Raw genomic sequence first — 24,468 nt, 5'->3', positions numbered from 1 at the left:
TTTCTGAAACTTTAGAGTGTTTTCTATCCTACGCTGTCAATCATATGCATATTCTAGCATCTGGTCCTGAGAAATAGGCAGTTTACTTTGGGAACTTTCTTTTTCCAAAAATAGTGCCCCCTAGCTTCAAGAGGTTAATAGGGCATTGGGCATGTATTTTAGAGGTGTCTGGAACTCTATCGGAGGGATTGCGACACCATTCATGAGAAATTCCATAATTTTGTGTTTTGTTGATGGTGATGGAAAATGATGTTTCAGGCACCGCTCCAGATTCTCCAATTAGTGTTTAATTGGGTTGAGATCTGGTAAATAAGACAGCCATGGCATATGATTTACATAGAATGTTATGCTCATCAAACCATTCACTGACCGCTCCTGCCCTGTGGATGGGGTCATTGTCATCTTATGTAGGCATTGCCATGGTAGCCAAAATAATGACCTGCCCAGCATTTTGACCCTAAGCATGATGGGATGTTAATTTCTTCATTAACTCAAGAACCACAGTTGTGTGGAAGCACCTGCTTTTAATACACTTTATATACCTCATTTACTCAAGTGTTTCCATTATTTTGGCAATAACCTGTATGTCGTTCCAAAAGCTCAAGCCTTCTCTTAAAGAAATCTCAGAATTACACATTTGCTTAATAATTAACTACTTACTTCTCAGAATCCTAACATTGTTTGCTTAAAATGCCTCCCAAAGCTAATTCCTGTGTCTCTCTCTTTTCCCAATACTGTCTTGACTACCTACGACTGTATCTCAGATTCTGCTGATGCGCTCACCCAGTACATGTCAAAGCACTTTACCAAACATGTAGACTGAGGAAAAACACAGAATAAAGAGAGAGAGGGGGATGGGATTGGGGAGGGAAAAAAATCTAACAGTTTGTGGTGAATTTGGCTCGGACAGCAAGATTCTCTTTGAATCTGAGAGTGTGTCGGAGAAGAGAGGAGAAGCGAGGATAGAAAAGAGCGATTGTTCTTCCATGTAGAAAGGTGGCACAAAGACGCATGAGCAGACCTTCCAGTGGGAGGGGTGTGAGAGAAAGAGAGAAAAAATACATAGTAAATAAATAAAAGGTAAAAAGATTATTGATGGTAAGGAAGCTAGCTAAAAATATTATAGTAGAGTAAATAATGTTACAGCTCTAATAAACACAATTGTTTTCACCAAAAAGTATTGAAATATTTATGCAATTTGTAAACATATAAAACACAAGCTTGCAGACTCTCCATCTCTCCATCTCCCTTTCTCTCTCTCTCTCTCTCTCTCTCTCTCTTTCAATACAATCCAATTTAAGGGCTTTATTGGCATGGGAAACATATGTTTACATTGCCAAAGCAAGTGAAATAGATAATAAACAAAAGTTAAATAAACAGCAAAAAGTTAACAGCAAACATTACAGTTCCAAAAGTTCCAAAAGAATAAAGACATCAAATGTCATTCTATGTATATAAACAGTGTTGTAATGATGTGCAGTCTCTCTCTCTCTCTCTCTCTCTCTCTCTCTCTCTCTCTCTCTCTCTCTCTCTCTCTCTCTCTCTCTCTCTCTCTCTCTCTCTCTCTCTCTCTCTCTCTCTCTCTCTCTCTCTCTCTCTCTCTCTCTCCCCAATTCAATTCAATTCATGGGGTTTTATTGGCATGGGAAACATATGTTAACATTGCCAAAGCAAATGTGAAGTAGATAATATACAATGGTTCCTCCTTTAAAGGTTGCATCATTCTCCTTGAGGGCTGCTGCAGCATTCTGTGGCACGTTATCTATTTGTCAGCCATTTTTTCTGTTAATGCAAGTTATTGCTATTTTGAACAGTTTTGATTATTATTTTGAACTATTTTGATAGTATTCCGTATTTGCTTTACCAGAGAATTTAATGTTTTTATAATAACATGGTATATGGGATTGATTTTAAGAAATTTGGCTTAATTCATTTGATTAACCTCTTCAACCTATGTTGACCTATGTCATTATTGGATAAAAAGACTTGCCCGTTTTAAGTGCAATATTTTGTCACGAAAAGATGCTCGACTATGCATGGAATTGACAGCCTTGGAAAGACAAAACTCTGACGTTTCCAAAACTGCAAAGATATTATCTGTGAGTGCCCCAGAACTAATGCTACAGGCGAAACCAAGATGAAGTTTCATACAGGAAATGCCCCAGATTCTGAAGGCGCTGTGTTCCAATGTCTCCTTATATGGCTGTGAATGCGCCAGGAATGAGCCTGCCCTTTCTGTCGTTTCCCCAAGGTGTCTGCAGCATTGTGACGTGTTTGTAGCCATATCATTGGAAGATTGACCATAAGAGACTACATTTACCTGGTGTCCCGCCCGGTGTCCTGTGTCGAAATTATTGCGTAATCTCTAGGTCCATGCGCGTTCCATTTCTTCAGAAGAGAAAGTCAACTGCCACGATGGATTTTATCGTCGATAGATATGTGAAAAACACCTTGAGGATTGAATCTAAACATCGGTTTGCCATGTTTCTGTCGATATTATGGAGTTAATTTGGAAAAAAATTTGCGTTTTAATGACTTAATATTTATTTTTTTTCCTTACCCAAACGTGATGAACAAAACTGAGCGATTAGTCGACACAAATAATATTTTTTGTAAAAACGGAACATTTGCTATCTAACTGAGAGTCTCCTAATTGAAAACATCTGAAGTTCTTCAAAGGTAAATGATTTTATTTTTATATATGAATTACAAATCAGCCTTTACTTAAATCATGTTTCTAGTCTATTGCATAGTTACAATGTGTAATCATTAATGTCCCAGGAGCAGGAGTGGTAAACACGTGTATGATTGTAACACATACATGCAGACACAGCATCATTCAAATAATGTAGTTTGAAACACCTGGTATTGGATATGACTGAAAAAAAACTTGCTAACTAGCGGTTTTCGTAAATTAACTTTATGACAAAAGAATATGCACAGTCATTTGTCTCTACATTAACTAACATATTCCTCTCAATTGTAAATGTTTTGCTTGACTCCTTATGACGTTATAATTACTTAAATGTTTTTCAGCCATCTTTACTGAAGAAAGTCACCAGGGTCGGGTGTCTCGCGTCATATTCGTCATTGGAACCACTTGACATGATTGGTGAAATAAAAACCTTCGAACCCAAATGCATAATGAGTGCTCTAACTCCCCCTTGTGGTGGTCTGGAGCAATGAATCCGTGACACTGGGTACCTCTAGGTCCCGCGGTGTAAGCTCGCAACTTATAAAGGAGGTGAAATAAACAATAATAAGGAACAGTATACATTACACCCACAGAAGTTCCAAAATAATAAAGACATTACAAAAGTCATATTACGTATATATACAGTGTTGTAACAATGTGCAAATGGCTAAAGTACAAAAGGGAAAATAAATAAACAGAAATATGGGTTGTATTTACAATGGTGTTTGTTCTTCACGGGTTCTCTCTTTCTCTCTCTCTCTCTCTCTCTCTCTCTCTCTCTCTCTCTCGGTCACACACTGCTCACAGCAGTGGAATACAGTATCAGGGCATAGTATACCGAAGGCTCATTGAACGCAGTCTGGCAGTCTGCAAAAGCACACACAGAACCGCCAGCCAGGTTATAGGAAAGGACAGAACGTTCTGGGTGTTACAGCAGAGTGAAGAAAGACACTCTCCACAGCGCCATAGAGTCCATAAACAGTGATGGATGGCCCATCATAATTTACCTCTTTGGTGACTTTTCAACAGCGTCACACCCCAGGAATCACATGCAAGAGGTGAGCAAGCAGACAGTACAGACAGAGCAAAAGTCAGGGCACAATAGAAAGGCAATGCAGAGAAAATGAGGCCCAAGTGAGAAAGGGAAAGACAGAGATATATGTAGAAAGAGATAAAGAAAGAGAGATGAGAGGTGAGGAAATGTCTTTGACATCAGCTTGACTAAACATTCCCACACATACAAGCAAGTGAACACGCAGGCACACATGCACGCGCACACACACACACAAAATGCTCAATTGGACCCTCTGCCCCCCTCCTGTCCTTGCTTCCCTCGATGACTCCATCCCACACACACTGTATCTAGAGCATGAAAAATCCACTGTCTCCTCTACTCACCTCTCCTCCCCTGCCAATGCAGAGAGAGAGAGAGAGAGAGAGAGAGAGAGAGAGAGAGAGAGAGAGAGAGAGAGAGAGAGAGAGAGAGCCAGATGCAGCAGGAAGGAAAGAGAACAAGGATGACACAGCGATAGTGTGTGACAAAGAGAGGGAGGGCAAAAGGGATATTGTAGCGAGAGAGACAGAAAAAGAGAGAGCGAGGGGGAGCAAGAGAGAGGGCGGAATTAATCGCTTTCTCTAAGGCAACGAAAAAGAAAGTCAGAAAAAAAGCAATTGCCACATGTACAGTATGACACAGAAGAGCCAAAGAGAGAGAGAGAAGGAAGTAAGTGCACCTAGAGAAAGTAAAACATTTACTTACTCTTTTCACCAGGGAGAGGGCAAAGTAAACTACATATGACAGTTTCCTTTCACCCATGGGAGATGTGAAATTGGGACACTCAAGAGATGGCAAAATGAGAGCCTGAGTTACCTTGTTATTCCCATGACATAATAGGTCTTGAGAGTATCACAGCAACACATTGTGAGATTCAGTAGTATAGCAATCGCAGTGTACCAAGTTAAAGATAATCATCGAATGATCAGTTGTGTTTCGGTTAAACAACGACAACATGTAATGGAATGACCAGTTCTGTTGAACTTGTTTGTGTCTGTTGTTAGGTAGGCAAGTCAGAGGACGCCTGAACATGCTTAAGGATAACTGGGAGGCTGATAAGGCAGCGCCAAACAGCATCGCTGCCTACATCGTGCAGATGTGAGACAAGCTGGACAGTCTGAAGGAGATGCATCATTAACAGTCACAACAAAAGATAGTTTGTGTGTATGCATTGGTATGTAGGCTACGTGTGCCTTTTTAAAAATGTATGTAGTTCTGTTCTTGTCGATTGATGTTCTGCATTATGTCATGTGTCATGTTTTGTGTGGACCCCAGGAAGAGTAGCTGCTGCTTTTACAACAGCTAATGGGGGATCCTAATAAAATACCAAATACCAAAACGTAGAAGGTTTGGTATGAGAACGGTCCATGGAGGGTGAATGACCCATCACTGCCTCAGCAGTGCAGTAGATGATAACTGAGGGCTGTCAATTAAATCGCAGGTTAATGTACATTGATGAACGAGCCCACATTCCTCCTGAAGAAACAGGAAACCGTTCTACTTTAGAATAGTGATTATAACCCACTATGAAATGTATGAATTGAAAAATACTATGTGTCATATTGTGCTTGCAGCTGAATATTACATACAGTACATATAAAAACAACATTATTAGATAAAAAAAACGGTCTGCCTGCCTGCATACAGTAGAGAGAGAGAGAGAGAGTCTGGACAGCCCCTATTGATCGCCACCCGGCACACATCACCGCAACTTTCACAAATTGCTATTGAGAAGTGACCTGTAATGCAATTACTGCCCAATCCGGGGCCTAGGCCACCATCAATTATTAAAAGCTGCCGAGCCACGGCCTGGCTGATACTGTTCCGCCTCCACTCCCTGTGTTGTCATTATCACGTCTGTCCACAACTGGCCAGCTGTTGCACCACGTACCACACAGGCACCGGAAATAAGCTTTAGGACCAATGCTTCCCCTGGATAAAACTAAGTATTACGGCTATGGGATGTATGCATACCTATCCTTGACCCAGGTGGTTGCTACTCATTGGTGATGGTGGATGAGGTGAGTTTCACCCCTTAACAAGGTTATGAAAGCTCTTTTGGACCTAGTGGAAAACGTTTTTATGAATGCAATACGTTACTATTCAAATTGAAGTCCTGTCAAGTGAGAAGATGAGGACAGGAAGCTTAAACGCAGGTTGATATTTATTGAGTCTTGTCCTGGAGGCAGAACTGAGCGATATCTCCTTAGATAGGCCAGCTGCAAAGTCAAAATGGGCTCTATTGTAAAAATGTATGAAAACAAAAAGGAGCTTTTTTTGTCTTAATTTAAGGTTAGTGTTAGGCATTAGGGTTAGCAGTGTGGTTAGGGTTAAGGTTATGGTTCAGTTTAAAATCAGATTTTAGGACTTTGTGATTGTGCTTGCTAGTGACCACTCTGCAGAACTGCCTCCAGAACACGATACATGATGAAAAACGCTAACGCACAGCTTCAACAGTTGAGACATGGGCTCCTTCAACAAATTGCACCCTATTCCGCATAAAGTGCACTACTTTTGACGAGAGCCCTACGCACTTCATAGGGAATAAATAGATGGGGCTCTGGTCAAAAGTAGTGCACCAAATAGGGAATAGGGCGCCATTTAGGATGCATACATGGCTCAGACGTGCACTCCACCTTAGTCCCACCTTCTCTCCTCCCAGCCACACTCATAAAACCCCTACCTCACCCAGAGAGCCAGGAAGTTATTGACCAATGAGGCGGCTTATTGAGAAAAGCTGCCATGAAAGTGGGTCATGTAGCCAATCAATGCCATGGATTTTTGGACCCAGTCATTATCTCTCCTCGAGAAAAAAAGTAACAGACACAAATCAGTGGTATGGAGACACCTTGCCTACACCTCCTCTCTCTCTCTCTCTCTCTCTCTCTCTCTCTCTCTCTCTCTCTCTCTCTCTCTCTCTCTCTCTCTCTCTCTCTCTCTCTCTCTCTATCCATCCCTCTCTATTCCTCCCTACATCCCTCCCTCTATCACCCAGCTCCCTTTCCACCTTTCCTTTTCTTCTGTTTTCTTGTCCCCGGGTTGAAACGGGTGTCAGGGAGGGAAAGAGTGAGGGAGGGAGGGAAGGAAGGCAGGGAGGGAGGGAGGAAAAGAGGGATGGCAGAACGGTGCTGGGCTGTGTGTGTATTTGAACACGCTCTGAAATGACTCATTGATTCACGAGCTTCTATGTTTTCTCATCTGACTTTGCGCTATTACAGTGTGAGTCGGCCGGCACTACATTTCTGTGTGTGTATGTTACGCTGCTTATTCAGTGTGGAGGAGAATGCGTTTGTAAAAGTGTGCTTATTCAGTGTGGAAAGATCTATGAATTTGCGATTCTTCTTCTTTTTGTCCAAGTCCTTAAACATGAAAATACAATTTATAATACTGTGTCTTTGTGTGTGTGTGTGTGTGTGTGTGTGTGTGTGTGTGTGTGTGTGTGTGTGTGTGTGTGTGTGTGTGTGTGTGTGTGTGTGTGTGTGTGTGTGTGTGTGTGTGTGTGTCTGGGTGTGTATGTCTGTATATGTCTGTATATGTATGTGTCTGTGTCTGTGTGTCTCTGTGTGTGTGTGTAGTCTGTGTGTCTGTATGTGTGTTTAATGCTCACGGCTTTACACAAGTGTAATAGTATGTCTTGTGTGATGAGAATGTGTGTTTATGAGTTTGAGCGAGTATTTGCGCGTAGGTGTGTACACACACTGTGCCGGCTAGTCGTGCCCCCTCTCCTCCTTCTCCCTCACCCCCTGCTAGGGAGGCCTTGTGCCAAAATCAATAGATGCTTTCTGATGCATCATGCTGTTGTATGAGTCTGAAACACGAGAGGATCATAAATATGGCATCCAAAGGCACACATTTGAGACAGGTCCCATTTTATACCCGTCTTAAACCTCCCCGGTGAATCATGTTATAGACGCACACTTTGAATAAACTAATGCAACATTTGTTATGTTTAGTTTTTGTCTGGCATTGGTTTGACCTCTGGTTAAGTTCTTCTCTGTAAAAGGAACTTTAATGGATTTCTGTTAAAGATAACTATAATGGAAGAGCAACCTAATAATGTGCCAGCACCTGTGAAATCCTGAAGTAGTACACTATCTATACAAAAGTATGTGGACACATATGAGTGGATTCGGCTATTTCAGCCACAACTGTTGCTGACAGGTGTATAAAATCGAGCACACAGCCATGCAATCTCCAAAGACAAACATTGGCAGGAGAATGGCCTTACTGAAGAGCTCAGTGACTTTCAACGTGGTACCGTCATAGGGTGCTCCCGAGTGGCGCAGCGGTCTAAGGGACTGCATCTCAGGGCTAGAGGTGTCAATACAGACACTCTGGTTTTGATTCAAGGCTGTATCATAACCGGCTGTGATTTGGAGTCCCATATGGCGTCACACAATTGGCCCAGCATCGTCCAAGTTTGGCAGGTGTAGGCCGTCATTGTAAATACGAATGTGTTCTTAACCGACTTGCCTAGTTAAATAAAGGGAAAAAATATATTATAATAATACGTTAATTCCAACAAGTCAGTTCCTCAAATTTGTGAAGTGGAAACGTCTAGGAGCAACAACGGCTCAGCCGCGAAGTGGTAGGCCACACAAGCTCACAGAACAGGACCGGCGAGTGCTGAAGAGCGTTAGGCGTAAAAATCGAGCGTAAAAATCGTCTGTCCTCAGGTGCAACACTCACTACCGAGTTCCAAACTGCCTCTGGAAGCAACGTCAGCACAATAATTGTTCGTTCAGCTTCATGAAATGGGTTTCCATGGCCGAGCAGCTGCACAAAAGCCTAAGATGACCGTGCGCAATGCCAAGCGTCGGCTGGAGTGTTGTAAAGCTTGCCGACATTGGACACTTCACCATCTGGAAGTCTGACGGAAGAATCTGGGTTTGGCGGTTGCCAGGAGAATGCTACCTGCCCCAAAGAATAGTTCCAACTGTAAAGTTTGGTGGATGAGGAATAATGGTAATAATAACACTTTTGAGATTAATTAGACCGCCGACTGCGAGCCAGGCCTAATCGTCCAACGTCAGTGCCTGGCTTCACTAATGCTCTTATGACTGAATGGAAGCAAGTCCCCTCAGCAATGTTCCAACATCTGGTAGAAAGTCTACCCAGAAGAGTGGAGGCTGTTATAGCAGCAAAGGGGGGGACCAAACTCCATATTAATGACGATGATTTTGGAATGAGATGTTCGACGAGCAGGTGTCCACATACCTTTAGTCATGTAGTGTACACAAGTACACAGTCTACTCTAATCAATGTCAATCACTAGTGACTATGATACATAAAAACAAACAATTATCATATCCTACTAAAATACAAATTAGTAGTTTACTGTATACCATAGTTGATTCCACACAAAGGCCTGGTCCATTTCCAATAGCATTGCTACGTTGTCCAACAATTCCAGCCATGATATTCTGAATGTTGCTAGATAACCAGCTAAACATTTTAAAATGCTTTGGAGAAAATGTCAACACGCTAGTGAAGTGGAAAATAATTTCTAAAAGGGGAACTATCACTTTAAGATATCCCAGTAGGTCAGGGATACATCCGATCTGGAGCTCAAGCTCAGTTACACTTCTGATTTTCATGTTTACTTGATAGTTAAGTGCACTCGCAGGGTCCCCCGGCTCAAATTCAGTCCCCAACTAAACGCCAAGAAGGAGCATCAGCAGTGGAATTGGGCTCAAGCTCCCGATTTAAGTATCCCTGCAATAGGTATATCAATAAGTCATTTCAAGGTGCTTGTATCATGTCAATTCCTAGTGCCTTTAGGAGCACGTTCAGGGTATGTTCACTATGGAATCCAAATCCTCTCAGTTTAGGCGTCACCTGGGCATAAGCTGAGCTAGGCACAACACTGCTTTTCAAAACTTTCCAACACGAGGGAACAACTTTGAGAAGAAAGATGCCAAGTGAAGTGAAAATGGTGGTGGGGGGAGGGGCGATAATTGTTTGAAAAGAGAAGAGAAGAAAAGAAGCAACGTGCGGATAAAAAGGTCCTACTGCCTTTACTCATCTCTCCGCCAAGTCCCTGCTCTTTCCCTAATCAACTCATTTGTTGTGTTTCTCTGTCTTCACCTCTGTAAGGCTTCAAAGACCGCGTCTCCCAGACTCCTCTGCTTCTTTACGGTTGGCTGCTCATACCAGAACTGTCCTGGAGAATTATACTTGTTTACTTAGCATTCACAATGAGTCGACAAACCTAAGCAATCACCGGCGGCCCGATCTGGGATTGGCTAATTAGCATTTCTTATTAAACGACGGTGATGGGTAGTGACTTCAATTAAATTCATTTGCTGTGGGTTCCTCAAGATTACCACGATGACGCCACTGCCGCCGCCACTGCCGCCTCCTCACAACATTTACACAAGCTACAGGGACTGCTCGAGTCGCCACAAAGCTTTCAAAAAGTACGGATCGCTCGATTAAAAAAGGGCCCTTTACTGACAACATAGATGTCGTACCACGTACTGTAATACAACAACGCTCAATAAGGCAAAATCTTCATTGTGAACAGAAAATCACATTTTTGTTTTGGCCAAATATTATATGTATCTTCTTTTTTTGGTGTGTGACTGCGCCATTCCTGCTCGGGGGGATGAAAGCAGAGAGAGAGAGAGAAGGATCCACAGCGGCAGAGGCAGCGCGCGACTCCTCTCTTCCGCACTGCACATCTATGATGTCATAATCACTCACATCAAAGGCTTTCTGCTCAACATGGCGACTGTCAACCTCCCTGGAGGCGTCATTAAAAAACGAACAGGCCCAACCAAGCGAGCCCTGACAGAGACGCATCAAAACTCAACGCACACACATACACACACAGACACACACATATGGGCACAGATACACAATGTTAAAGCCCTGCAACATAGTGCTGGGTTAAAAAATAATAATAATATATTAAAGTATACATTGGATCCAGATAGTGTAGGAGTTGTTGCTTGCAATCATATTGTACATACAGTATGGTATACAGGTAACTGCCAAAATAAAGGAAACACCAACTTAAAGTATTCAATCATTTGGTGTTTGTCCATAGTGGTGAAAAACGCTGTCTCAGGCGCCGCTCCAGAATCTCCCATAAGTGTTCAATTGGGTTGTAATCTGGTGACTGATACACACACACACACACACACACACACACACACACACACACACACACACACACACACACACACACACACACACACACACACACACACACACACACACACACACACACACACACACACACACACACACACACACACACACACTTTCGAAACATGCACACACACACCCTTTAAACCCCCATTTGCTCCTTTGAGACCACTGTTTCAAAGTCACTGAGGTCTCTTTTTCTAGCCATGGTAGCCAAAATAATGGGCAACGGGGTATTTTTATACATGACCCTAAGCATGATGGGATGTTCCACCTGTGTGGAAGCACCTGCTTTAAATGCACTTTGTATTCTTCATGTACTCAAGTGCTTCCTTTCTTCTGTATGTACGAACATAATGTTGTTAGACACGTTAGATATACTGTATGTATATTTACAGTATATTGTTGGCCCTACCACAGAACACACACATACACACACACACTGCAACTATAAATAGGCCTGCTCTGATGGGATGCTATGTGGTTTCTCCCCGTGGGTTTGTGTGACTGTCAGAGGGAGAATGAAAAGGCGAGGGAGGGGGAGAAAGAGGGAGAGGGACGCATGGAGAAAAAGAGGGAGAACAAATGGGAAAAGAGGGTGGTGTGTTGTTGTGTGTACAGTATGTCAACAGTAAAGACATTGTGTGGCACCTTTGAATGGAAACACATTTGTGTGGCAAGGTGTGTGCGTTGTGTGTGTATGCCTTGCTGTGTGTGATCTTTATGGGTGTCGGAATAATTTATTTGTCTGGGTGCATGTTAAGGTGCTTGAGGGGCCATAAAGTACAAACAGTATGACAGTGTGGTGGTAAACTTACCCCTGGCAGGGTCTTCTGCTCATGAAGAGCATTCTGAGCTTTCAGGGCCGACTCTCTGGCACAGTAGGTAAGGAAGGCACAGCCTGAGAGAGAGAGAGACCGAAAGAGAGAGAGACATAGAGAGGGGGTAGGGAGAGGGAGAAAAAGGATAATGACGTTAGCATACTGGGGCAGACACTGAGAGACAGCGAAGGAGGAGACCACTCAAACTCGTTAGAGACAAAAATCCAAGAACACAAACTAACACAAACAGAGCCGTCCCTGGGAGAGAGAGGGAGAGAGAGAGAGAGAGAGATCAAAGAGAGAGAAAGAGAACGAAAGAAAGAAAGTGAGAGAGGGAGGGAGCGAAAGAAGGAAAGAGAGAGAAAGATGGAGAGAGAACGAGAAAGAATGAGAGAGAGAAAGAATGAAAGAGTGAGAGAGAGAAAGACTGAAAGAGGGAGAGAGTGAGTGAAAGAAAGAGAGAGATGGTTAGCCTGCAGCTAAAGAGTACTATCTCCGAAGCGCTACCTACATGGCCTACTATACAACGTTAGGAACACCATCCTAATATCGAGTTTACTTTATAAGGTGTCAAACGTGTTCCACACGGATGCCGGCCCATGTTGACCCCAATTCCTCCCAGAGTTGTGTCAAGTTGGCTGGCGGTGGACCATTCTTATAATACACACGGGAAACTGTTGAGCGTGAAAAAAACACCAGCGTTGCGGTTCTTGACACAAACCGGTGAGCCTGGCACCTACTACCATACCCCGTTCAAAGGCACTGAAATCTTTTGTCTTGCCCATTCACCCTCTGAATGGCACACATACACACCCCCAATCCATGTCTCAATTGTCTCAAGGCTTAAAAAGCTTTAACTTATCTCCTCCCCTTCATCTACACTGATTTGAAGTGGATTTAACAAGTGACATCAATAAGGGATCATAGAGTTCACCTGATAAGTGTATGTCATGGAAAGGGCAGGTGTTCATGCTGTTTTGTATACTCAGTGTATGTATGCTAAACTGTTACCATGTTATCACTTCTCGTGTGGCAGAGATTCATAAACGTGTGCAAGCTAATCTAGCTATACTAGCTACTTTCTCCCAAAACATGTCAAATCTTATGTGGCTCTCCTCTCTCTCTCTCTCTCTCTCTCTCTCTCTCCCTCTCTCTCTCTCTCGCTCTCGCTCTCTCTCTCTCTCTCTCTCTCTCTCTCTCTCTCTCTCTCTCTCTCTCTCTCTCTCTCTCTCTCTCTCTCTCGCTCTCGCTCTCTCTCTCTCTCTCTCTCTCTCTCTCTCTCTCTCTCTCTCTCTCTCTCTCTCTCTCTCTCTCTCTCTCTCTCTCTCTCTCTCTCTCTCTCTCTCTCTCTCTGCAAGTCTGCAGTTATCCAGTCGACCATCAGTGTGCGTCGGTCCTCACTTTGCTGTGACAAGGCAGACATTTCCCTGACAGTCTTTCTTTCTGCTCCATATGTTCCCACAATCCCCTGTTTCCCTAGCACCTGGGCTGACATGAGGGGGCTGCCAGGGAGATGCCGGAGACTCAGGCAAACTAAGAGAAACCACAGGAACATGTCACTCACAGGCCCCCTTGACAGGAAGCCTATGTAGTGCTGTCATAAGACTGACATAGTGTTGGCTAAGGAGAATCTTATTTAGAACTGTCCAACTTTTGACTGTGAATGTTATTATGGAGACCCTCCATGAACAGGAACATGTAACACAGAAACCCTGGAACCATGTTCGGAGGACATTTGAAAACGTTATGCCAACATTCCAGGACCCCAATAGATATCGTCTGTAGGGCCTGTTTACGCTTCAACATCACATTCTCCCCACAGTCAATTTGTAACATGCGTCGTTACCATGAAAGCATGAAGTGAAAATGAAATGAAACATTTCCTTTAAAAGAAATGAAAGGATGAACATATGTCAATGTATGAACACAAATATGTTTACACAATGTACTGGTGATGCTTATTAGGCAGTTCGCCATCAAGGCATAAGTAGTTGATTGGTGTGACATTTTTTTGTCTTTTTTCGTTTTTCTATTTAGACTTGGACTTTTCTTTCAAAGACTCAAAGATGTAAGTTCTCCAATCTTTTATTTTTGTCAAGTTTACAGTTTGTGTCTGTTTATTACAAATTCAAACCCCAGAATGTTTTCGGGCACTGTAAAAACATCAGGTTGACTCCCCTCACAGGACTGTCATAAAGACAGTTCACACTGTCCTAGAGACTGTACATATACACAGTTTTAAAAATATAATGAACAAACTAAAAGCCGTCTGCGAGCTGCGAGTAGCATTTTGCAATCAAAAAGACTGTGTAAACTTTCAAAACGCCGGTTTAATACAGCGGGCAGAAGTCAACAACAGAACTAAACAAGGATGCCTGAAGAGTAGATCTCGTATCTTTCTAGCTCTATGCCTCACGCTCTCATTCTTTTGTTCACATTCAACTTGTCAACATCCTTTTTTAATGTAAGGTTATGTCATTAATAGCTGTGGTATCTGGCTATTTACATATTGACATGTTATGGGCAGAGAGAGTGGGGGCCAGACGAGCTGCAGCATGTATGAAGAGCAGGGCTAACTAGTGTGCCTGGGGAGCTGTTCTCAGTCGCTGTGTGTGCTTGGCTCTGTGTCTTTAACCCTGGGCTGGTCTGATGGCGGGCCGCTGGAGAGCTCACTCCGCCTGTTGCTGTTTTTAATTAATGCCATGCTCATTAGCCCGAGTGGGAGCTCACTGCTGACAGCCTGCTACCTCCTACCTACCTCCTCCCTGTCATGTTACGCTACATGCCAGCTGCCTCTCCCAAAGGAGGAACACGCGTGTGTGTGTGTGTGTGTGTGTGTGTGTGTGTGTGTGTGTGTGTGTGTGTGTGTGTGTGTGTGTGTGTGTGTGTGTGTGTGTGTGTGTGTGTGTGTGTGTGTGTGTGTGTGTGTGCAAGCCTGGGCTTCACACACATCGCTCATACAGGGGTACACAACACACACACTTTGGTTTTACTAGCCAAGCTGGGACCAAAAAATGGATTCCTATTCAAAATCCTATTTTCCCTCACCCTAAACATAAACCTCAACATAACCCTAACCCCAACCTTAACCACAAATCACTAACCCTAAAACCAAACCTAACTCCTAACTCTAATCCTATCCTGAAAAGCCTAACCCCAATTGTAACCCTAACCCTAATCCTATCCCTAAACCCTAAGCCTAAAATAGATTTTTTCCTTTTAGGGACTGCCGAAATGGCCGCATTTGTCAAAGTTTCCTTGATTTACTATCGTTGATTTACTATCACACACACACACACACACACACACACACACACACACACACACACACACACACACACACACACACACACACACACACACACACACACACACACACACACACACACACACACACACACACACACACGTTTGAGTAAGCAACACTCAACAAACACCCCAGTCATAGTCAGGCTCAGCTCGGATCTTGCTGTGTCTGGCTCTAGCTAGTATCTGGCTAAAACACACACTGGTAGGAGCAGTGGATAGACATTAATCTTTTGTTGCCTTGCATTGTTTTACAATGCTATAAATTCAAATCAACAACAGTGCAGAGAAGAGAAAGAAGAAGAAAAGAGGCAGCGAATGAGAGAGAAATGGAGAGAGAGAGGGGAAGATGAGGGAAAGAGCAAATGAACAGTAGAAAGCAGGGGTGGAGAAGGGAGAAGAAAGCGGTGCAGAGAAAGAGGCTAAGCGAGAGAGAGAGAGAGAGAGAGAGAGAGAGAGAGAGAGAGAGAGAGAGAGAGAGAGAGAGAGAGAGAGAGAGAGAGAGGGAGAGAGGGAGTAGAGAGAGGGGAGAGAGAAAGGTAGAGAGAAAAAGGTAGTGAGAGAAAGGTAGAGAGAAAAGGGTAGAGGTAGGTAGAGAGCGAAGATAAGATCACCTTGCTGTGAACACCATCCCCCTGTGTCCTACACTCGCCTCTTATCTCAACCACTGCAGACACCCTAAAGTGACACACATCCACCGACCTAAAGGGACACACACCCACCGAGAGAGAGAAAGAAAGAGGGAAAGACAGAAGGGAGTAAAAGAGAGAGAGAGAGAGAGAGAGAGAGAGAGAGAGGAATCAGGATTGAAAGAGACAATGTCTAAAAAGTAGGAAAGATAGGTTGGAAAGACACCACTACTTTCTCCATCTACGGCAGGTAGCCTAGTGGTTAGAGCGTTGGGCCAGCAACCGCAAGGTTGCTAGATCGAATCCCTGTGCTTACAAGGTCAAATTCGGTTGTTCTACCCCTGAACAAGGCAGTTAACCCACTCTTCCTAGGCTGTCATTGTAAATAAGAATTTGTTCTTAACTGACTTGCCTAAATGAATCTTACCAGTGATTTGAGAAGAAGCTGTCGGTGACAGCCAAGTGGCCAAACTCTCTTCTCTTCTGTTACAAGAGATTCCAATTGCAAGATGTCTAACTGAAGATTTTCTGGCATCAATTAAGCCCGTACCTCTCATGAAGTCCAATTATGACTTAACAAATGTGAGATCATGAGACTTGGTATTATCATTGCATTGTAATCATGGATGCCAAGAGAAGCCAGTCTTCCCAAATAAATTTACCAAGGAAAAGGGCAAAAACATATCAAATCCTTTATCTTTCATCTCTCTGTGTTTTTGTCATATTCTGTCAATTCGCAAGAGGCTGAATGTATCTTACCAGAGAAAGCATCCAAGCGAGCAAACAGCGCCCCTCTGTCTCTGTATGTGTAGGCCATCTAGCTGATACTGTCTGGTCAAAAAGAGTATGACATTGTTGCTGCCCGTAGCCTTGAATGCAAGGGAAGCCAGTGAGCATTTGGCCTCCCGTGATAAAAAAGTATAAAATAATTGCCTTTGTGTTGAGCTAAACTGAGTGAGCTGAACTGTGAATGGTCCTGGCGCACCAATAAATAAAGTGTCAAGAAGCCAGTTTGAATTTTGCTTCACATTTATCACATCTCCTCAAGAGAAATATGTCTTTGACAGAAACAACTTGAATTGTTGCATATTGTTGTGTTGTTGTACTCCGGTGGCTAGCTAAAATCGTCCCTTTCCTAAATTAACCATGGATGGAGATAGGGATTTGGACTTGTGGTTTTACTTAATTCTCAGTACTGGCAAATGACTATAACCGCGATTCTGATCAACCATTAATTCATACCTTGTTGTGCCCCTGGCCTGAGAGGATGGAATTTAAATATGTAGCTAGATGTAAAGAAGGATCATTTTAACTAACTAACGTTACCCAAGAAAGGAAGTTAGGCTAGCGAGCAAGCATTTTAGCCAGGTAGCCGAGGACAACAAAAACTAAAAGAGTGTACTGTATGACAGAGTGATAGACTGTTTCGTCAACATGAAAGAGAGGAGAATGGCATTGGCGTTTCTCTACAAGTAGGTTGAGTCAACATGTTTTTTCTACTTGCACGAACACACGCACGCACACACATACACACAAACATCAGAACCATTGACAGCTACATCATATTTATCTTACATTGATTGGACTAAATTATTTTTGGTATTTTTTAGTTGTAACTCTATTAGAGAAAGCATAGGCGATTTTATTGTGTTGAAATGTTGAAGTTGAAATGGTGCTAGAATAGTGGAGGTGTCACGCCTTGATCTGTTTAACCTGTTCCTGTGATTGTCTCCACCCCCTCCAGGTGTCACTTATTTTCCCCAGTGGCACTCTCTGTGCCAGTTCGTCTGGTATGTTAGTCAAGTTTACCAGCGTGTTTTTCCTGTACTCCTTTTGCTGTTCTCTTTTTGCTGTTCTCTTTTTGCTGTTCTCCTTTTGCTGTTCTCTTTTTTCTGTTCTCCTTTTGCTGTTCTCCTTTTGCTGTTCTCCTTTTGCTGTTCTCTTTTTGCTGTTCTCTTTTTGCTGTTCTCCTTTTGCTGTTCTCCTTTTGCTGTTCTCTTTTTGCTGTTCTCTTTTTGCTGTTCTCCTTTTGCTGTTCTCCTTTTGCTGTTCTCCTTTTGCTGTTCTCCTTTGCTGTTCTCCTTTTGCTGTTCTCCTTTTGCTGTTCTCCTTTTGCTGTTCTCTTTTTGCTGTTCTCCTTTTGCTGTTCTCCTTTTGCTGTTCTCCTTTTGCTGTTCTCCTTTTGCTGTTCTCTTTTTGCTGTTCTCCTTTTGCTGTTCTCCTTTTGCTGTTCTCCTTTTGCTGTTCTCCTTTTGCTGTTCTCTTTTTGCTGTTCTCTTTTTGCTGTTCTCTTTTTGCTGTTCTCCTTTTGCTGTTCTCCTTTTGCTGTTCTCCTTTTGATGTTCTCTTTTTGCTGTTCTCCTTTTGCTGTTCTCCTTTTGCTGTTCTCTTTTTGCCAGTCTTCCCGGTTTTGACCCCTGCCTGACTCTGGACTACTTTCCCGCCTGCCTGATCATCCTGCCTGCCCTGACCTTGATTCTGCCTGCCCTTCAGTACCTTTTGGATTCTGAACTGGTTTTGACCCTTTTGCCTGTCCACAACTATTCTCTTGCCTTACAATATGTATTATTCCAATAGGGTAAGACTCCAACCATCTGCCTCCTGTGTCTGCATCTGGGTCTCGCCTTGTGTCATGATAGGAGGCAGCTCCAGTTTTCTTTGCAACTTGCGGAAACTCTCAGTGGTTCTAAATAAATATTTGTTTAGTAGTCGGAAAATGTCAGAAACATGAACTTGGTTGATCATGCTGTAGGTCACGTTACTGTTTGTTCCATGCACCAGGTTTTGTGGACCTCGCCGGACAGAGGTTGCTCTCCTGCTTTGTGATGAAACAAAGGTGTGGTTCAATTTATTCTGCCACTGTGTTTTCTTATTGTCTCGGCCTTAGGTCTATATATCACGGTGTCAAGGCACATGAACTAACAGGTTATAGAGCAAACAACACAATTATCACAATACATACAGTTGAAGTCGGAGGTTTACATACATTTAGGTTGGAGTCATTAAAACTGGTTTTTCAACCACACCACAAATTTCTTGTTTTAAGAGATTATACATTTGGCAAGTCGGTTAGGACATCTATTTTTCCTGTAATTGTTTACAGACAGATTATTTCACTTGTAATTCACAATTCACAAATCACAATTCCAGTGGGTCAGAAGTTTACATACAGTAAGTTGACTGTGCCTTTAAACAGCTTGGAAAATTCCAGAAAATTATGTTATGGCTTTAGAAGCTTCTGATAGGCTAATTGACATAATTTGAGTCAATTGGAGGTATACCTGTGGATGTATTTCAAGCCCTACCTTCAAACTCTTTGCTTGACATCATGGGAAAATCAAAAGAAATCAGCCTAGACCTCAGAACAACAATTGGAGACCTCCGCAAGTCTGGTTCATCCTTGGGAGCAATTTCCAAATGCCTGAAGGTACCACGTTCATCTGTACAAACAATAGTATGCAAGTATGAACACCATGGGACTACGCAGCCGCCATACCGCTCAGGAAGGACACCCGTTCTGTCTCCTAGAGATGAACGTACTTTGGTGTGAAAAGTGCAAATCAGTCAACAGCAATGGACCTTGTGAAGATGCTGGAGGAAACAGGTACAAAAGTATCTATATCCACGGTAAAACGAGTCCTATATCGACATAACCTGAAAGGCCGCTTAGCAAGGAAGAAGCCACTGCTCCAAAACTACCATAAAAAAGGCAGACAATGGTTTGCAACTGCACATGGGGACAAAGATTGTACTTTTTGGAGAAATGTCCTTTGGTCTGATGAAACAAAAATAGAACTGTTTGGCTATAATGACCTTTGTTATGTTTGGAGGAAAAAGACGGAGGCTTGCAAGCCGAAGAACACCATCCCAACCGTGAAGCACGGGGGTGGCAGCATCATGTTGTGGGGGTGCTTTGCTGCAGGAGGGACTGGTGCACTTCACAAAATAGATGGCAACATAAGGTAGGAAAATTATGTGGATATATTGAAGCAACATCTCAAGACATCAGTTGGGAAGTTAAAGCTTGGTCGCAAATGGGTCTTCCAAATGGACAATGACCCTAAGCATACTTCCAAAGTTGTGGCAAAATGGCTTAAGGACAACAAAGTCAAGTTATTGGAGTGGCCATCACAAAGCCCTGACCTCAATCCCATAGAACATTTCTGGGCAGAACTGAAAACGTGTGTGTGAGCAAGGAGGCCTACAAACCTGACTCAGTTACACCAGCTCTGTCAGGAGGAATGGGCCAAAATTCACCCAACTTATTGTGCGAAGCTTGTGGAAGGCTACCCGAAATGTTTGACTCAAGTTAAATAATTTAAAGGCAATGCTACCAAATAATAATTGAGTGTATGTAAACTTCTGACCCATTGGGAATGTGATGAAAGAAATAAAAGCTGAAATAAATTATTCTCTCTACTATTATTCTGACATTTCACATTCTTAAAATAAAGTGGTGATCCTAACTGACCTACGACAAGGCATTTTACTAGGATTAAATGTCAGGAATTGTGGAAAAACTGAGTTTAAATGTATTTGGCTAAGATGTATGTAAACTTCTGTCTCCAACTGTCGGTTGTAATATGGATTTTTTTTCTGTCTTGGCTTTACCGATCATTTTACCCACGCACTGCTACTGGCTATTATCAGTCATGGCTCCCTCTACTAAAAAGTGTTATTTTATTCCCCAAAATATGTCAGAACATTTCAGCTATAGTCTTCAAAGAGTCCATTGCATGAAAGGGCTCTATAGCCTTGCACATTAGCAACTCTGAAAGAAAATCCTCACCTTTAAAATGTTATTCAGTCAGTCAATAAAAATCTCCAGATCTCTCACCTCTGTTTTGTTAGCACTTATCTGGACCTGAAAGGTAGGACCAAGTACAGCCTTTTCTCCATAAACAAAATATGTTTTCACTTCAGTTTAAAGATTGATTTTAAGAGATGAAAAACGTGACAAGATTACTTTGCAAGGTCTCAGCGCTCTGTGAGCTTTACTAAAGAGGAATTCCAGCCACATTTGTTATAACAAGGTGCTATGAACCCTTTACAACTAGGGATGTGCGTCTCTCCTTTCATGAACGATTTGATAAGCATTTAGATACATTACATGGGTTGTCACTCAACTAATAAAGGCTATGGTTTGACATTGCGAAAGCCATTTTACAAGCATCTGAATGCTGAAGGTTCCGTGCAGATGGACGAATAGCCTATTAGAACCACATAGGCCAACCTCTCCCTGGCGCGAGCATCTGTGTCCCCCGCCCTGTGCGCCCTGTTAATATCTGACAGTCATATGCAGTTACATGCATAAAAGTTCAATAGGCTACTGAACTGAAGGAGAGGACGCATCAATTAATTCAAAACAGGTAAGAGGTATTTTCCTAATAAAACAAGATTGAATCTTTTTTTTTTTTTATCTGACCGATGCATGCTTAATTTGGATCGATGCACTAGTATCTTTAACATTGGAACCGGGACCGATGCATATTGGTGAATCGTTACATCCCCGTTTCTAACTCCTGTGTAACTCTGGCATGAGACTTAATGACACACTAATGCACCATAAACTATTCTGTATGCAATAGCAGCACAGTCACTTGTTGGAAGGGTAACAAACCAACCTAATCAAACCATGTCTTGCCATGTCTGACAGACTTTGGAGGGAACTATTCCTGTAACGTTAATGAGGAAGCCCTTGGCTGTGTCCATTTATTCTTCTAAAAGTCCTTACCACCTTTCCTTCAAGACCACTGGCAGGTGAATGGACTGGATAGGTTTCCACCATATCACATTCACCCGTCATGTGCGTTCAGATCTGTGCTCATGGAGTGAATGAGATGAGGAAAGGGGGCTATCTTAGAGTATGGGGACACAGAGTCAAGGTCTCCGGAAACATTTCCATGCAGGTTCTACCCCCATATCATTTAGAAATATGTAATTGAATGCAGTAAACCCTTGATTAAATAAGAAGGCACTTTCAAGACCGCAATATGAGTTGGGAGAATAGTACGCAAAAAGAAAATCTTCAATTACTGTGCAGAGACCACGTCAGGGCTTTTTTGTTCCGTAAAATAGGCCTTAAAAATTCAGGAGCTGTTTCATGGACTAATGAATTCTCGTCTTGAGTGTGATATTATTCTAGCCGAGTGAAATAGAACTGAGTGCCAACATACATAAAAGGGACGGTATGCATTCATAATGGCGTGTATTACCCCAGACCTCCTTTACCATACCGATCCCACAGTGCTAACACAAGGTAGAGACAGAGAGAAAGAGAACGAGAAAGAGAGAGAGAAAGAGAAAGAGAGAATGAAAGTAATCACACACCTGTGCAATCTCTAACTACTTGACATGTATTTAAGTCGCTGAAGAATTAGACAGTAACATTCCCACCCACATGAAAGAATACTACAGTACTTGGAATTATATAGTAAACTGTAGTATACTGTAGTATATTGTAGAATACTATTCTACACACTGTAGTATCCCTCGATCATGTGTAGTACTTACTATAGAATGTTGTAGTATACTGTTGAATACTATAGTGAATACTACAGTATTATCTGCAAAAAAGCACTGTAGTAAATACTACAGTAATGTCCTCAAAAACACTACAGTTTTTAAACTATAGTAAATACTACAATACTATTCAATTTGCATACTCCCTGCCCATTCCCCTCCCCATATCACAATTTATGCCACCCCATAAGTGAGAAAAATGCATGCCAAGTATAGAACATATATTGTGTTCCCTAAATCAAATCAAATGTTATGGGTCACATACACATATTAGCAGATATTATAAAAAAGAGCAGAAACTCTGAACTATCCATTCAGACCCCAGTCCTACCTACCTACAGGTTATGGGAAATGTGCTCTTTTAGTATTTCTCCAGTAAATTCCTCAAAGATAATACAATGAAAACACTATAGTAAATACTACAGTACACTACAGTCTGCATAAACACTACTGTAAATACTACAGCATACTAGAGTCAGCAAAAACACTACAGTAAATAATACAGTACACTACAGTCTGTATAAACACTACTGTAAATACTACAGCATACTAGAGTCAGCAAAAACACTACAGTAAATAATACAGTACACTACAGTCTGCATAAAGACTACTGTAAATACTACAGCATACTAGAGTCCGCAAAAACACTACAGTAAATACTACAGTACACTACAGTCTGCATAAACACTACTGTAAATACTACAGCATACTAGAGTCAGCAAAAACACTACAGTAAATACTACAGTATAATACAGTCTGCAAAAACACTAAACTAATTAATATAGTACATACTACAGTTTTCTTTTACTACATTATTTATACTAGAGTTAACTGTAAATACTACAGTAAATACTACAGTATTTTCTGTAGTGTTTTTGTAGACTTTAGTCTGCAAGTAAAGTCTGCAAAAACACTGCAGTGAATACTATAACATTTATAGTAAATATACGGTAGTATTTTGTCATTATGAGCACAAATCCATCACAATACACTTACAGGTGCTTGGCGAAAAAACTAAAGCAAACCTAAAAAAACAACATGGTCTCTTTTCTTTATAGTAATAGTGACAACCTTTCAATCCCAAATGGATCTTGGTCGGGACAAAACCTTTAAAGGTATAAAGTATAACAAAAAGGATCATTAAAACATCACGACACTGTGTGTGCATTGTGGAAGTCAGCGAATGCACCACGTTCCACTGTAAGCCTGTGTCTCAAATCTCACCCTATTCCCTATACAGTGCACTGCTTTTGACCAGAGCCCTATGAGACCTGGTCAAAAGTAGGACCCTCTACAGGGAACAGGGTGCCATTTGGGAGGCAGCCTGAACTCTCGCTAATCGATTGGCAGATGAGGAAAAAGGGCCGGCTTTAATGTGTTGCATGTGAAGGATTTACTGGAGAGCAGAGCCACTGAATCAATGGAGTAGAAAATGCATCATTAGGACAGTGTTGTTGTCGTCGTCCACCTCTCCTCGTGCTCCCCAGAGAGATGGGGACTGTACACCCACACGCTTGCGTGCACACGTTTGAGCACACACGCAGGCCCGCACGCAGTTGAGAATTCCCTGCTACATTCACACTTGTAAAGGCACACACGCACGCGCACACACACACACACACACACACACACACACACACACACACACACACACACACACACACACACACACACACACACACACACACACACACACACACACACACACACACACACACACTTTATTTGTATTATCCTTTAACAATACTAAACAGCAGTGTGCATTTACAGTATACCACTTCCACTTCCACACTCTTCCACACTTCCAGTCCGATTCCACACTCATTATGTTCTGTAAATTCTCTTATTACTATTAATAATGAAGTTGATCAATTTAACCTGGTCCCTTTGATTGGTCCCTTGTTTACAACAGTTGTGTGTTGTTGCTCCCTAGGTAGCAGATTTGGTGCAAACAAATATTTCAGTAACACTTCAACCTAATGTTGTAGTGTAATCCATTCTATCTCAAAGGCCTTTCACAAAAGAGGAGAAAACCAACCCCCCCCAAAAAGAGTCAATTGTCGTGTCAAAATCACCTTGGGGTGGTTGACAAAAACAGGAGCAAGGGTCTGACACTGAGACACGGGGTTTAGTCTGCCCTCCCATTACAACACTTTCAGCCCTAAACACCATCATTAATATTCCTCTCCTCTCATTCCCCCTTTCCTGTCCTATTATCCCGCCTCGGCGGAGGGATGGCGGCTGAGAGACGCGGTGTCCTGTCCTATCCCGTCCTCCACAGGGGAGACG

The 24,468-nt window shown here is 42.3% G+C and overlaps 1 protein-coding gene across 13 annotated transcripts in view; it reads right to left on the bottom strand.

Annotated features, from left to right (window-relative positions):
* celf4 (CUGBP, Elav-like family member 4) overlaps positions 1-24,468 on the bottom strand; it is a 117,077-nt gene that overhangs the window by 62,716 nt on the left and 29,893 nt on the right. For all 13 annotated transcript variants that reach the window (XM_035778188.2, XM_035778189.2, XM_052527050.1 and 10 more), the window contains exon 2: positions 11,720-11,802. In XM_035778188.2, coding sequence (XP_035634081.1) covers positions 11,720-11,802 — 83 coding nt within the window. The remainder of the gene's footprint in view (positions 1-11,719; positions 11,803-24,468) is intronic.

The sequence above is a fragment of the Oncorhynchus keta genome, chromosome 10, assembly GCF_023373465.1.
Source record: "Oncorhynchus keta strain PuntledgeMale-10-30-2019 chromosome 10, Oket_V2, whole genome shotgun sequence".
NCBI lineage: Eukaryota > Metazoa > Chordata > Actinopteri > Salmoniformes > Salmonidae > Oncorhynchus > Oncorhynchus keta.
Note: the sequence above shows the minus strand (reverse complement) of the source record. Positions and strands in the feature narration are given on the sequence as shown.